We start from the raw sequence: 16,333 nt of genomic DNA, 5'->3' as shown, positions 1-16,333 counted from the left end.
CTAAAACAAAGCTTTATAAACACCTTAGTTAACTTTATTTTCCATACACATATTGTGTTTTCAGCATATTTGTACAGTAATTTCAAGATTTGGAGAATTGTATACACCTTTCTTCATACTACAACAACCTTAAAGTGCTGGCTCAATCTTTGACTTCTGTTGAAGCCCAAAATAAAACTATATATGTATATAAAATATATATATGTGTGTGTGTATCTAGGAAATTGCCACATTTTACTAAAATAACCTACCAAAAGTGATGCAAAATACTTTGATCTGCAATCTGAGCATAAAACCAGAGATGGAATCCATCTGCTGGCAGCAGAGAAGCAACACACTGACAAGCAGGTGTTACTCAGGAACTGCCAGTCTCAAAATAATTAACCCTTTACCACTCTGGCAGGGAAATCAAGTATTATGAGTGCAAAGGTACAACAAAAAAGACCAAAACAACTAAAACCAAAGCACACAGTCCAACTCAGCAGCATTAAATTACACTCCTAAAAAAAGACAACTTGGTTCAAGAGCCCATTTGCGGTACAAAAGATCAGTTTTGTCAGATTCAGGTAAAGCTTATATTTTGTCACAGTAAGGACGAGAACAATTGAACATACAGGTATTTGAGTCTCAAGCATCAGAACTAATTCTTTAGAAATATCTGTTCCCTGAATATATAGCTATTGTGAGTTACTTCAACATCAGTGTTGACTGTCTCCTTTGTGCACGTGAATTACTGAAGGTGTTTTCCCTACAACACAGATACAGGCTCAATCCATGAAGAGATTAAATATTAAAGTGGCTTTAGTAAAGGCTTGCTGCAGAGGACAGAAACTTTGTGTGCTGTCAGTAGCTCCCTGCAGACATGGCAGCTCTTGAGCTGTCCCAAAGTTGGCAATCAGGGTTCACGAGCTGCAAAAGGCTTTTACCAAGATGGACCAAAGAGGTTGAAAGGACAAGAGGATTCTTTCATCCTATCAACACAAACCCGATGGGAATGAAGCAGAACACAACCACAAACGAATAGCTTCTATTTTGGTACAGTTTAGATACAGAACACAGAATTGCAAAAGGTACGGCATTAATATAAAAGAAAGCATCTTCAAAGAAGTCAGATGCTCTTACTCCTTTGGAAGTCACTTTGTTCGCTATATCTATCTATTAGTTTCTGCTTTATGCATTGCTCATACTAGAAATCTTGTGCTCTTGCACTATTCAACTGTTGTTTGAGAGAGCAATAATTAGGAGGTTAACAGCACATTCATCCTATCAAAACAGACTGGTTTTATATCTTCACTTGCATTCCTAGACCACAGCTTTTTGGTGCTCCCCTGTTAACCCATGAAAGCTGTCCAAAGGAACTGCAGGAATCTCTGAACAATCTGTGTTTTTAGTCAGTTTTTGAGAGCTCTCAAAATACTCTTGAGCCTCACGTGGATCAGCACTGAAACGCTGTGCAGTTTCTTTTGTGAGCACAGAATCAAAGCTGAGACAAACTGCAGCCAGTGAAATTCCAGCCTCCCGCCCTCATTTCACAATTGAGCTCAGAACAAAAGGGAAAAGACAGTCCAACAAGACAGCACAGGCCACATTGCCTTTAGCAGACTATTGGCTTTTCTGAGCAGTGAAAGTTCTCCAGGACTGAGCCTTATCTTAGTGAAAAAAGACATTAAAGACATCATGCTAGTGCAAAGCTATTTAACATACATTAGCAGTCAACTTCTCCATACTGATGTTAAATAAATTAATTTACTAGAAGAATCAGATGTTCTTCTCATATTATGTTATTTTATTAGTGAATTCCAGAACTACCTTTACATTCAGAAAGAACAGGAAATTCAGACTGATTCACAAGAACAAGCTGCTAATGAAAAAAGACAACAGCCATATGTCACATTCCCAATAGAAGTCTGTTGAGAGCTTGGTATTCATTTTCCCAAAGCACGTACAGTCCCTTTCAACATAGCATTCACACCTTTAGTTATGGTTTTAGCTTTAGCATTATCTGAGATAAGCTGTATGCAACTAGAAATTTTCTTGTATAAAAAGATTAAACAACAGAAATAAAGTTTCATCGATATCTTCTTTACTCAAAATAATCACATTTCTCACATGGACACACATCAACCCTACTCAATTCTATGGTCCTTAGAAAGCTTACTTTCTCCAAAATCATACAGTAGTTTCAAGTAATTCTGCAACTCATTTTCAGACTCATGGCATGTTAGTCTGTCATGAAGTGCTGTTTTGATTATTTTTTTTTTTAATTAAGAAACTATGAATTCATTTGTTTTTCTTCTTTTTAAAGGGACAGATCAGGGAGTCTGGGAAAAGGAGAAGAGCAGGGAAGGTGGCAACAGAGATGGAATTAAGAGATTATACAGACTGATAGCCAGTACGACTTTTTCTTCTTCCAATGATATAAGATATAAAGACAAGAATGATAAGGAAGCCGAGTGCCATGCCCACTGCGATGGGAATAAGAAAGTTCAGGTCAGAATCAGCAAAGCATTCTTCAGCTGCAGGAAGAAGAAAAACAAAAAAAGCAAAGGAGAATAAATTAGTAAAGGGAAACAAGCATTAGAAACCAAAGAAAGCATGGAGCAAATAGAGGTTTTTGAGAACTTACACTGTATTAGATACATCTACAGTAAAATCAGTATTGAGTAAAAAACTGACAAAGATTTCTCTAAATATGTATATGACACAAATTATTTGTAAACATACTTCCAATTTGTACATGTAACTGCATCTTCATCTAGTGAGCAGTCTACTCAGATAGATTAGAAATATGGGGACAAAACAGCAGTCTGAGCATGCATTAGCTGATCACACCTCAGAGTGAACAGCAATATCGCAACAAAAAAAAGACAGGCTGGCATATCAGTGCCTTGTCCAAGTGACTTCCCAAACCCTCAAGTCACCAGCATTTCTCTAGGTTCTAGACACAAGGAGAAGTAACAGACAGCAAACCAAGTAACGAAGCAGAAACATACTGAAAACTACAAGAGACAGCAAAGATACATATGCTGAAAGCACCGAATGGAACACACTGAAAGACTCTCCCTTTGATTCCGTGATTCCGTGACTCTCCCTTTGGGTGGGCAATTTCTAATTTTCAATCCAAATACAAGAAAAAGGTTATCAGTTTCAGCTGAGAACTATGCAGATCTTACCGAAATCAACATACGAGGGGAAAAAAAAAAAGACAGGACAGCTGTAATGCTACGGTGGTTTTTAATATACAGGTTGTAACATATGTGATGAGCTCCTTGCCAATACAAACACTGATGCAAGGATTGGCAAACACCACTGGGAACTGGTTTCAAACTCGGTGATACAGCTTAGACATGGAGGCAAGGCTTCGCATTCTTCCCCTGTTTGTAAAGAGAGCAGAGCTCCACCTGCGTGGTGCCATGATGAGATGTTTAGTGAGATATGACACAGTATCCATGTACTGCTTCAACACTGTATGGGTGCTTGACTTACATGCTTTCAATAAAGCAGAACTCCTTATAAAACTTTTCTGCTTGACTTTATTTTAAAGCAGAGTAAGCATCATACACAGATTCAATGCTTTCTCAAAAGCTAGCTATTGTTTTAAGTGAATATTTAAACCATTTAACCCTCTAACTGAATCGGCCTTAGTTATGGGAAATTTACTGTCTTGGTTTAGCTCATTACAGTCCAGTACACACTTGCCACTACCCCTTCACAAAAGGCTACTCAAAGCCTTTGGCTAAAAGGAAAGAAAACAACACACGGAGGTTCATCACCTGAAACTACTACACTCAGAGAATGCGAAGGCACCTACTGCCAAGCAGAGCAACACTGGGAAAGGGAAAAAAAAAAAGAGGAAAGGAAGTATGTACCTTATACAGTGAGATATTTCAAAATATTCTGACTACTGAGAAAGCATTCAAGCATCTTATAAAGAGAATTGCATCTGATGTTCAGTCACCTTTGTACATTGAAGGTCAACATACACAATTTAACTACTACATGCTGGATAACGGCTCATTAATACTAAACTTGAATGAATTTGCTAAGGATGAAAGGCGCCCAGCAGGCAGCAACAGAAATTCCCATTCTCTTTTCTTTAAATGAAGGAGATTACGGCAACACGCATCACACTACAGCACTGTTACAAGGAATTCTCAAGATAAAAAGGGTTTAAAGTTTCATACTAGGAACATTCCATCCTTTACCTCTCTCCAGTTTGCCACTGCTGTTGGCACACATCTATCCATGTATTATTGTTCCTGTATAACAGTGAGAAGCTTCAAAGAAGTGTCTTCAAACGCAGAACCTGGTAGCTGTGCACCACAACAAGCAGACTCCATACTCAGGCCAGGAGGAGTAGCTTTTTTGACATATTTGGTTGAATGTGTCTCCATTCAAAATAATCAGATTTTTTGGCCCCCAACATTTTTAGCCCCAGTATAATAGCTATCTTCCCTGTCAATTCCAATCATGACATGCAACTGACAGCACAAAATTTCGTTTTTATTGGTATATGCTATAAAATAGAGAACACTGTGTTAAGTTTAAAAATTAAAAGAAAATTTTAAAAAAGGCATTCATTGGCTGGAAAAGCTTATTTTAAGGATTACTAGCATGGCATCTTTAAGCTAAAAGATCAGAAATCTTGGTATCTTAGAGCACAATTTTAATATTTAGTAAACTGTATATAAGGCACAGTCAATAGTAAACAAATCAAACAGCAGTTTATGACAGATTATACACATTAATATACAACATCCACAAGTGCACACAAGTTAAATGCTGTTCCCACAGACCAGAACAAAACTATTTTTATTCACATAATGCCACTGCATGTCTTTCATATTCTGAAATTAAAAGTGTAGTATTTTGGAAGAACTGAAATTAACTCATCAATTCATTATGAAATAGAACATATTCTAAGTTTTTAGGTTCAAACATAAACCATGGCAATACATTCTGCATCGCTTCTTAACCAGGTTTGTTTTTAACAAATCCTTTGCCTGACTCTCTTTAACACTATAATCTCCCTCTAATTACTTAGAACACTTAGGCCTTTCCCCAGAAGCACATCAGTCATCCACAAAACCCTGACCTCCTCCCCCTCCCCAAAATACAACAGCAATAGTTCCCCTTCCCAAACATAAAACAGACTCATAATTCCATGATACACTTTCTTGAAAAGCATCTATCTGCATATTACTGTAGATTTATCATTATTGTACACAACAAAGTCCAATCTTCCAGTGTCTAGATACTCACTGCAAGTCTCCAGGAGAGATAACAATACTGGAGATAGAATTACAGTAAAAAAAAAAAGTAACACTTGGACAAAAATAAAACCCAAAACCGAGTCTTTACACTTATCCCAGGACAGCAGTAACTCCTGCTTGTTCCGTTTTGTCACAGACTCTTGCAGACTGACTTGTACTGAAAATTTGATGGAAATTTGATGCCTGCAGTCCCCTTGTAGTTTAAATTCACTTTGACTGATTTACATCCTTTGGAACCCCAATGGTAAACTCTTTAACAAGAGCCTATTAAAATATTTGTGTTTCCCTTCACATTAAAAAGCTTCGGCTGACTTCAGCTTACCCTTCAGAAAGGTGCTAACATTATTTTGACTGTGTGTAGAAGAAGGTAACTTTAACAGAATGATTACTTGAGCAGCCTAGTCTAGAATCAAGAAGAAAGGGTATACAATTAGATCGCGCTTTTTCCTCTTGTCATACGACAATAGAGTTCACAAGATGGGCCAGAAAGAGGCACGGTAAAGGGAAGAGTAGCGTCTCTCACTACAGAAAGAAGTATATAGTAGTACTGTTACCAGAAGAACTGGCAGCACAGACAGGATCAACACAGCTTCTGCCTTAGATGATGAAGCTACTAACCAATTCCCAGAAGGTTCCCTAACACTTTCCCACTTTTGCTGAATGCAGAGACCGATTTAATTTTCTAGGACGACTGCAAGAAGCAGCTCAACTGTTCACAGCCGTGCACCAATTTAAGATGGCTAGCAATCAGAAAAATATCTTGTCTGCATGGAGCTGCAATTGACAAAAAAGTGTACGAGTAGATTTTTAATGATGAACCACATGTACAGTGTCTCAATCAGTTCCCAAGCTGCGGCTTGTACCCAAGCACACTTCAGAACGTGCTGCAAAACAAGGCATGAAGACACAGACAACCAAGGACTCTTTGAGGAGCACCTGCATCAGCTATGTAACAGAACCTCAGATATAGACTGACTGAAGTTGGCCCTACTCATTTAGTTTATTTTCTTTTAAAAAACGACAGTACAAGATGCCCATTTTCAAATCAGTTTAAAAAAGGTAAACAAGTTTCCTTAAGAAATAGAATGATCTTTATTATTTAGAGCACATGTTGAACAGGTTGACAGTTCCCTACGGAGCAATACATACAGGAAAACTAGTGGTTTTATAACAACAGGCAGTCAGGTGAAACGTAGATGTTTTCTGAACCAGTTATCTGCACATCAGTCTAGGAGTACTTTAATCTCTGAGCCAATATACTTGCAAATCAAGATTATGTTGCAGGTTTTTGCAAACAGATTTCTAGTATTGTTGAATATCGGAAGCAGTTTGTACTAATCTTCTATATTGTCACTTGGACACCATGCACAGTTCAAAAGTTTGCGTGGTCAGATGAATACAGTGTGGTAACTACTCCTTAGCAGAAATGCATGTGTAACTGGTGCCACTGAACATCAGTCACCAAAATGCTAAAAATCTATATGAACTTCTGCATTTGAGGATATATTAAATGAAAGTCATTAGATGCACTTTTCTTTTTTAATTAAAATGGAAAGTCTTGAAGCCTGTTTCAGGGTTAAACTTATAGTAGTTCCCCGCTTTCATTAAAATGAATTTCAGTAACTAATGCAAAATTCAAGCTGTAGACTCTGAATTATAGTAAGCATTATCCACCCATACTTGCTTCCTTGGCTAGTGTGAAGAGAAAAACTTTTTATCAAAAAAAAAAAAAAAAAAAGACTGAAAGAAGTGTATTTTATTATATGTATACAAACATGCCACAGATCTCTACAACCCTAGATAACACCAATAAAACACTAAACCAGCTTTGATGCAGGCTAAACTCATCCTAAAGGGGGAGACAACGTTATGTTCATTAAATAACTAGTTTAGGCAGCTTATGTTATGACATATGCAAAAAAGCCACACTTATCTAAAAGACTTTTTTTTTCCCCCATGCAGGAAAAACTATATTACAGCACATGGAGGCCAGAGAAAAGTTGTGCAGCAAGGGTTAGTCTCTACAGAGCTGCAGTTTAAGAACAGTCTAGTTGTGCTGCATTTTTTAAGCTACTTGTCCTTTCCATACAGCAAGGAAAACAGGTGATGTGGGTCCATCTCAGATTTGTTTGGCTTTTGCATTCTTAACATTAATAAATGCTACACAGCAAACAATCAAACACAAAGTACATTAAACATTCAGAATGCCAATGGCGGGCAGTTATAATGTGAATTCTGGTTGGCAGAGAACCATTCAAGATGAAGATTTAAAGAAAGCTCAAGTTGCAACAACAGATACTGGCTCATTAAATGAAAGCATCTTTTAACAATGGTCATTCAAAGCAACAAGACAGACCAGTTCTGTGCAGAGTATGATATAAAGTTAAGTGCACTTTAAAGTCCTGGAATATTTAGAAAGGTTATTCCCTTTAAACTGATGCCAGCAAAAAAGCTTGCATTAATTTAGCAGAACTCTGCCTCAGTTAAGTATTTTAGATTATTTCCGTGGTATAATAGCAATGAAGAATTCAGTGCCTAACAGTAATTTTTTGTTGTTGCTGTTGAAAGCATTTGGAAAGGACACTGAAGTCTTCCTGTATATCCACCATTTGGCAAGTTACAGGTTACCCATTTTATTTGTACAGCCAGGGTATAGGTATGATTCCTGGAACTACACCAAGGCAGGAGTAAACTACTCAAATTCTGTCAAAGCTAAGTAAGTTACTGCTGCCACTTCAAAAGATCACTTAATCACCAGCCTGAAGTTCAATTCTATGAAAAACAAAGTTGTTATTGGGCATCGTACAATCCTTGTTAAATACTATACAAGTCAACATAGTGACTAATGCTGCCAGCTTAACCCACAATTATGATGACTACAGAACGCAGAGGAGAGAAGCAAGTACAAATTCTATGTTACTCTGGGAGTTGCCCAATGCACATCAGTTTAGAATGTGTTCTTGTTTCAGGCTACAATTTGTAAAAAGCAGAAATAAATCCTAAACACTTTAGGGTTTTTGCAAGATAAAATCCTTAGGCTAGCAATTCATCCAATATTTGACATCTTCAAAACAGTTACGAAACCCACGTCGTCTTCTTAGAGCAGGAAAACTAAAAACGTAGTTCTGCTTCATCTGAGATAAACATTCTCTTTGTTTCTCAACTCCAATTAGCTGTGGCTAGTAATTACTCCTAAGTTTTGGGTCTTTTTTGGACTTCAGAACTTGCACTTGCTTTGTTTAGAGTGAAATCAGAACAGGAATCGCATTTAGATTCATAAAGTTTGATATCCAGCATAGCTTTTTCTTCTGCCAATTATGTAAGCAACCACTATAATGGCAATCAAGCCAGCAAGTGCAGCACCAACTACAATTGGGATTAGAATGCTGTCATCATCCAGCGAACACTCCTGGGCTGTAGATGAGAAAAAGGTTGCAACAAGGAATAAATAAAGACAGAATACTTCCCAAGTGTGGTATAAAAAAAAAAAAAAAAAAAAAAAAAAAATCTGTTTTCCTTAGTATGAAGGTGTTCAAAAATCAAGTATTATTACATCTTTAAACTAAGAGAGAAAGAACTGCGGATCTCATGGTCACATCTAGCATATATTAAGCATTGTAATCATTTGGAATGTTTGATAAACTATAGGAAGCTAATGGAAGTTCCCCTGGTATATGAGTTTTCATGTGCTCAAGATCCGTACTAGACAAGGAAGTAGCCATTCTTTTACTTTTAAGACGGAACCAGGCTTATCTATTTCATGCTTAAGGCAGGTCTGGTGCTTTTACTCATTAAGAATTAAGTGACCTAGAATTGGTATCAAGAACCTATCCACAATGGAGATATGTTACAGAGAGATGAAGTAACTATAATTAGGAGAAGGAGGAAGCTAGCTGCAATTTGAGCTACAGAGTGAAATGGGACCCTAACCCTTTAGAACATATTATGATAAATACTGTTTACCCTGCATACATTTGGGGAGTTAACTTACGTCTGCCTAAAAAAAGAAGTTAAAAAATCTGCACCCAACATATTTGTCTCCAGATTAGTCTAGTCTAGCAAGATTCCGCTGCAAGTGTTATCATAGAGTACAAAGACCAGGTTACACTAAAGATTAAGAAAGAAGTCATTTAAGCCATCCAGTTTTCCCCAGATGAGGCCAGGATACTGCAGCAAACAAACATTTAAAAATCTTTCTTTGTTCTGGATATTCCAAGACTGCTTCTGAAAGAAGCTCTGTCGGTTCTCCTCCCCTCCACCAAACACTCCTATTCCTTAGACTGACAGTTAAAAATAAATGAAACACCTAATGGTATACCAAAGTCCACTGCTGCTAAAGTTCTGTCCCATTTTCTAATATACGTAAGCTACAAAAAGCCGTATGTCAAGATAATGTCAGGTAACTTCTAACCTATTCTGCAAGGTAATGGTTAAGTCCACTTCAGTGTCTCAAGCTCCTTCAAGTTTTATGAAGGAGAACCAACATACCTAGCAGACGTTTTAAAGTGAGAACAAAGCTTTCCTTGAACTTGAATGTCAGTCTCAGAACTTCTCTTCGTTCCAGGTGCAAAAAAAACCCCAAAACAATGAAATGAGCTTCAAAAATAAAGTGGTTGTGTCCAACACTGGTGCTTTTAAGCAAGTAAGAAATTTGCAAGCATTGCAAGAATTAACAAAAAAAGAACTCTTACCTGTAGAGAACTTATTTTCCTTCACGAGGAATGGCTGAATCCATAGATTAAAAGTATGTATTTGGAGATCTTCATTAACTTCAAGAGTTTGCTCTTTTCGGCACATATAAGAACTACCAAGGTAAGCATCCCACTTGCTGAAATTGTTGTTATCTGCACTCGAAATGACTAAACAAAGCAGGGGGGAAAAAAAGGAAATTTGCATGCCCACTTTAAATGTAAGAGAGTTGCTAATAGAATCATAAGACTAAGGAGCTGAATCTAGAGGGGCCAACTTTTCAACACTGACTACTCTGAAAAACAAGGTAGTCTGAAGTGTAATTGATCTGCTTAACCAAAAGAAAACAGGCACTTAAGTTATTACAGTACTTAGCAGTAACCTTTCCTCCATATAGACATGAAAGTAGGCTTTCCTTGTACCTCCGCTCATCTCAGCATTGCAAGGTTGTGAGCATTTCAGCTTTAGTGCCCTTGTAACTGCAGTAGCCATGATGAGCAACTTAAAAACTACCAAAAATCATATTTTGATTTGGAAAAAAGGTATGCTCCAGTTTTTGAAGGACTGGTCTCTTTTCCCAGTGAGAATTAAGTAGAAGTGGCTGGGAGACACAGCAACATCTTCTATCAAAGAAGACAGGAACTGGTTTAAGAAAAGCAAAAAGCTTCAGGGTTGATACAGCTGTATTTCACAACTCAAAAGATTATGTTACTGAAAACAGTTATAAATAAAGCACTCAGTTTATGTATGTTTATTACAAAGTAAGAGACCCCATTAGCAGAAGTTTCAGGAAAAGAGAATGATCCCACACTGCTATTTGAAGTAACTCATAGCCATTTCTGCTTATTACTTTTGTTCCTACCAACTTAAAGACTTAAAGTAGGAAGTAAGCATGAACACATTGAAAAAAGAATCAGAAGTACGTGATAAATACACTGAATAAAAGCTTACACTTGCTTTAAGGAAGATATGATTTCTTACCAGAACCATTCAGACGGTTGAGCAGTGTAACGTTCACCTCTTTCAGATAAAATTTTTGTACGTTTGCACTTGTATTTTTCTGTTTAAGAGGCAAGAACCAACTGTCAGTGTGCAATTCTGCATTTTTAACTTTAATGACACATGCTTTACAAAGGCTAACACATTTACCACAGTCTTACATTTTCTACAACTGTAACCCAATTCTCCATTTGTTTTGAGGCAGTCGGCTAGCCTGTTCCACTTCCTATATGGGAACAGCTGACCACCAGCTAGTGACAGAAGGATTTTACTATGCGTGATCATCACGCAATCCTGTTAAAGTGGAAACCTGGTTTAAAATAAAATAAGTTACTTACAACAACAAATGTGAAACCAATCAATGTGCTATTTCCATCGTTCAATTTCAGAGTAGCTGTTGTATTACCACATGTACCGTCTGCGATAGTTGTCTTTGGATTGATGTTGATCAGAAGAGGCTGCAATACAGACATACCATGTCAAAGACATGCAGCTGCCATTAGGAAAGCATTGTTTCAGGGAGCAGCAGTCTTAGGCTAGAAGACCTTGTCATGAACATGACAGCAGTAAGATTGAGCCTGGCTGCTATCGAACCAATGCTACTTGAGTTAAGTTTACATGCTGGGAATACTGAAGCAAACAAATTGCCCAGTGAAGTCTTATTTTGTTGACCTAATACAACAGGTTAGCTTTGGCTCCCTCTGTGGGGAAAGACAGTATCTGCAGGGACCAACAGCCATAAAAGCTAAGAAAGTTCCAGGCTTTTAATTGTTAGAGGTACTCCCACTAACGAGTTACGTAAGCTTTTGAAGCTAGATCTTATGCCACAAAACTATTGTGAGGTCAGAAGGGTGCTATGTACAATACTTAGAAGCAGTTCTGGACAGCCAGCAGCGTACAAAGCAAATACCCTGCACTCGCATTTCATACCAAATAACTACAGCAACCTTTCCACTCTTCTAAAATAGAAGAGAAGCACCTTGTCTTGGGAAACATTCAGCTGCAGCCCCACAGTAGCCAGAAGACAAGTTTTATTTCCACTTTTAAGAGAATAGTTTCCTGTGTCTGGATTCTCCACGGGTTTGGGAGCACTTGTTGGAGCAGGTGATAAAGTGGTGGTGGATGCAGTAGTTACATTGGCAATAGTAGGCGGAACAGTAGGTGCAGAAGTAGGAGTATCAGCACGACATCTAGTCTCTGAAAAGAAATTTAATAAAATTTCAGCACTGAAATGGTGGTTAAAAGTCTTATGACTCAGAGGTCAGTTCAATACAGATACCAATTTCTCTGTTGAAATCTAGGCTCATTGAGACTCTGCTCATCACAAAGTCCGAAGTCTCAAACTCAGCGCTACAGCACAGTATTCCAAACGGTTTACAGCTACCATTTATTCTCAGAAATTCTATAATGCCCACAGTTTTAAATTCATGTAGCATATGTAGTACTACTTATCTCTGACACATGGACAAAGAGCTAAGTGGCTATAAAAGTGTGATACGTATTTGCTTGTAGGCAAAGTAAGCACCCTATTAATCTATATGTAGCAGTATGATGTGCTCATCTCTTGAGTAGTTGAGCTGTGAGATGAGACAACAGGCTCTGGACTATTTAAATAAAAAGCAGAGGCTACCACTGAAAACGAAAGGCAGGCAGTTAAAAACCTTGAAGCTCCAATGATCTAGTCAGCAACAGTGGTTCTGAATGCTTATTTTCAATACCCCGCTTACTGGGATACACACTTTATTAGACTACCACCTTGATATGGGAACAATCTACATTACTATATACTACCAAATCTGTTCTACTAACCTATTTTTCCAGGAACAAGGAAATACCGACTAAAGGATATTTACATGAATATTATTCAACATAGCACATCTTGGAGCCAGTGGATTTTTCATTACGGGGCTTTGCTCCCTGCACTAAGGCGCAATACAAAAAAGCTCATTCACACATTGAAATGCTCACCTTTTTTACTGATTGTGCCATTCTGAACAAAAGCCTGCACAGTGACATTCCAGAAAATCTGTGTTACGTTTTCTGCTTCAAAAGAAGCAGTATTATGACACACGAAGACGTTGTTCAGTTGAACCGGATGCATAGTACCCTTTACAACAATAGTAATTGGTCCTACAAATAAACACAAACACTTTAATAACTTATAAACTACAAGCACATTTATAGGTAATGTTTTATACAATTCCATAAGACAAATCATAAGAGATAATTAAAGTTTAACAATCCTAACCTCTCTTGAATGTTTTACCTATGTGTCCTGACCTGAAGTTCTAAGTAATGCAGAGAAGTAAACAAACTTCCAGAACTAGACATGCCGTTACAAAAGGTGAACCTCTTTACTTAAGTTTTAGTTTCAGGGAGAAAAAAATCCTATTATTAGTACATGGAAAGCCTAACACTGTAGTGCTCTGCTAGGTGGAAGGCCCAAGTGGTACACACTAAAATGAATCTTCCATATGCCTTTTGTCTACTAACAGCACCTGTTCAAACAGTTAACCTTCCCCTTCCGTTGCACTAAAAGGAATTATACATTCAGTAAACCTAACTAGTCTGTATCTAGGCAGGTATGATGAATAATAGTTAGGCAGTATATGGCATAGAAGTCATTAGATACGTGATGTCTTTCAAAGTCCTTCTGACTTTGAAAAAGCCAACCAAGGTCAGGTACATGAGATCATACACTTGTGGCCAAGATTGTTTTGTAAGTAGGATTCTGCACTGAACATTACCTTTTCTTTTAGCATCAGGAAATACAGCAGTATCATTGGTGTTGTAAGTAAATGTGATAAAGTCCCCCTGGTAAGTTTCATTGGTTTTTGTAAAGTTAATGCTCCAAGAGTGACCTTCTCCAAACTGTACTGCCAGAAGTGCAGCTTGTGTATCATTGCCACAGACGCTTCCATTGTGTGTCACACTGGATGACAAATTCAAGGTTGCATTTTTCTAGAAGAAAAGGATAATTTAAAATGTTTTCACAGATAGCAGTTCTTCCCCATGACAACGTTATAAACCTGCTGGAGTGAGATGGAACCTTGCACAAGATTAGCGAGATTATTTTAGGTTACTCTACAAAATTATGAAAAAAGCTCCCTGACATCTGACTTACAAAAGAGCCATATCAGATTCAAGAACAGAAGTACAAATATAACTTGGCTGTAAATCTTGACCATGCTGAGCTGCAACTTAGACTTACTATTTGGGCTAGAATATTACTACACTGATTTTTTTGTATTATTGATTGAGAACTTATGCTTTGTTTTAAAATGAATATTTAGGAATAGTCTTGATTTCAGTAAAAAAAAAAAAAAAAGTAAAAAACCCAAACATCCTAGGTAAAAGAGTATACTTAAACTTTACCCAGGACAAAATAGAGTTCTCAACTAAAGTTACTTCCAAATACTTACATAATCACTACTGTTTGTTTCATATTTTATCGAGAATCTCATCATCCATTGCGCATACAGGCACGTAGCATTAGCGGCATCCTTTACATCTACTTCCACTGCATAGGACTGGAAAAAACCTATAAAATAGGATTATTAGCTATTAAGACACTGCTTTTACTTCATTTTCTAGAACTACTTAAGAGGACAGCTCATTACAAAAGTAGTAAATTATTTCAGGACTGGATTCAATTTCCCAGACACTGAAAGGGATTTTCAAAACGTATTAAAACTAGGAAGTTATCAAAGCTAGATAAAATGTTGAGAGAGTGTTTTACAGTCTGTTTACCTGACAAAGACTAATAATCTAAACAAGCACTAGCCTTCTGGTGACAAACTGAGTAAACAGAGGTGCATGAACACAGCAATTAAACTATGTTCTGCTTGTACACCATGGTCTTCCCATTATCTTAATCATAGAACATCTCAAGTTGTAAAGGACCCACAAGGATCAACTCCCTGCTCCTGGCAGGATTACCTAAAACTAAGCCATATGACTAAGAGTGTCGCTGAGATGATCCTTGAATTCTGACAGGCTTGGTGCTGTGACTGCTTCCCTGGGGAGCCTGTTCCAGTGACCGACCACTCTCACAGTGAAGAGCCTCTTCCTAACGCCCAACCTGATGGAGCTCCGTTCCATTTCCTTGTGTCCTATCGCTGGTCACAGGAGAGAGGAGATCAGCACCTCCCCCTCTGCTGCCCCCCTTGAAGAAGGTACAGACTGGGCAAGGGCACCCCTCAGCCTTCTCTTCTCCAAGCTGAACAAGCCAAGTGACCTCAGCCGCTCCCCAGAAGTCTTGCCCTTGAGACCCTTCACCATTGCCCTCCTCTGCACACTCTCTAATAGTGTCATGTCCTTCTTGTATGGGGGGGGCCAAAACTGCACACAGTATCTTGTGCATTTCATCAGTGGTATGACTCAAGTTGACCTCTCAGAGATGAGACCGGCGTGCCTTCACTGTGCTTCCACAATTTCTGGCTCAAAAGACACGGACATTAAATTCCCTTTACGTTTTTATGGAACTGGTAACAGTTGCTGGATTTCTATCCCAGTGAACCTCAGCAGCGGCATTCCCCGTAGCCCGTTCCGACCTGACCTGGGCAGCTGTGACCGCTGACCCCCCCCCGGCTCCCGGCTAGGGCTGACACCACCCGCGCGCCCCGGTAGCCAAAGGCCTGGAAGCGCCGTTCGGGCGGGCCAGCAGCAGGCCGGCTGCCTCTGGCCCACAGGCCCTCGGGCCAAACACGGGCCTCAGCCGCCCGGCCTGGGGCGGGCGTCGGGCCGCCACCGCCCCGCTCCCCGCCGGCGACAACAGCAACAGGGTCCCGGCCAGGCCAGCGCGACGCTCCGCGGCCCCCGCTCCCCTTCCGCGGCTGACAGCGCCGGGGAGGTGGGAGCCGCCGCCGGGCTGAGGCGGCGCCGGGCCCGCCTGGGCCTGTGCAGCCCGCGGCACCCCCGGCCGCTGCCCGGAGCCGCGTCACCCCCACCCCCCCCAGCGCCACCGGCCGCCCCGGGGCCGGCCGCCGCCCTGCTCACCGGAGGTGCCGAGCAGCAGCAGGAAGAGGAGGCAGCAGCAGGAGGAGGAGGAGGAAGAGGAGCAGCGCGGCGCCATGCTACCGGCGGCTGGGGAGGGGAGGGGAGGGGGGGGAACGGGACACCAGAAAGCAACGAGGGGCGAGCGGGCGAGGCGAGCGGGCGCGATGAACAGCTCGCCACCGGTCATGTGAGGGGAGGGGCGGTACCGCCCGCGCGCCGCCAATCGCCGCGCCGCGGGTCTCGATTCGATGGGTCGCGGAGAGGGCGCCGGCCGCGCAACCGCCTCGGGCGGGCGGCGGTGCGGTGCGGGTCCGCCCCTGCCCGTTGCGGCCCCACCGGGCCTCTGCAGAAGCGGGTTACCGGCGGGGTGCCCG

General features: G+C 40.0%; 1 protein-coding gene across 2 annotated transcripts; it reads right to left on the bottom strand.

Annotated features, from left to right (window-relative positions):
• Positions 1 to 2,311: 2,311 nt before the first annotated feature.
• Positions 2,312 to 16,128, bottom strand: LAMP2 (lysosomal associated membrane protein 2). Of its 2 annotated transcripts, none has more exons than XM_082488190.1 (9): positions 15,960 to 16,128; positions 14,384 to 14,502; positions 13,709 to 13,922; positions 12,930 to 13,091; positions 11,941 to 12,158; positions 11,300 to 11,419; positions 10,944 to 11,022; positions 9,965 to 10,132; positions 2,312 to 2,516 (listed from the first exon to the last, which is right to left on the bottom strand). In XM_082488190.1, the coding sequence occupies exons 1-9, from the start codon at positions 16,033 to 16,035 to the stop codon at positions 2,374 to 2,376; spliced, it is 1,299 nt and encodes a 432-aa protein (XP_082344316.1). In that variant the 5' UTR covers positions 16,036 to 16,128; the 3' UTR covers positions 2,312 to 2,373. The 2 variants fall into 2 exon arrangements, with proteins under 2 accessions (XP_082344316.1, XP_082344317.1); XM_082488191.1 differs by lacking the exon at positions 2,312 to 2,516 and adding an exon at positions 6,342 to 8,687.
• Between the last annotated feature and the right edge of the window lie 205 nt (positions 16,129 to 16,333).

This window comes from Vanellus vanellus, assembly GCF_965231255.1.
Source record: "Vanellus vanellus genome assembly, chromosome: 10".
Taxonomy (NCBI): Eukaryota; Metazoa; Chordata; class Aves; order Charadriiformes; family Charadriidae; genus Vanellus; species Vanellus vanellus.
Note: the sequence above shows the minus strand (reverse complement) of the source record. Positions and strands in the feature narration are given on the sequence as shown.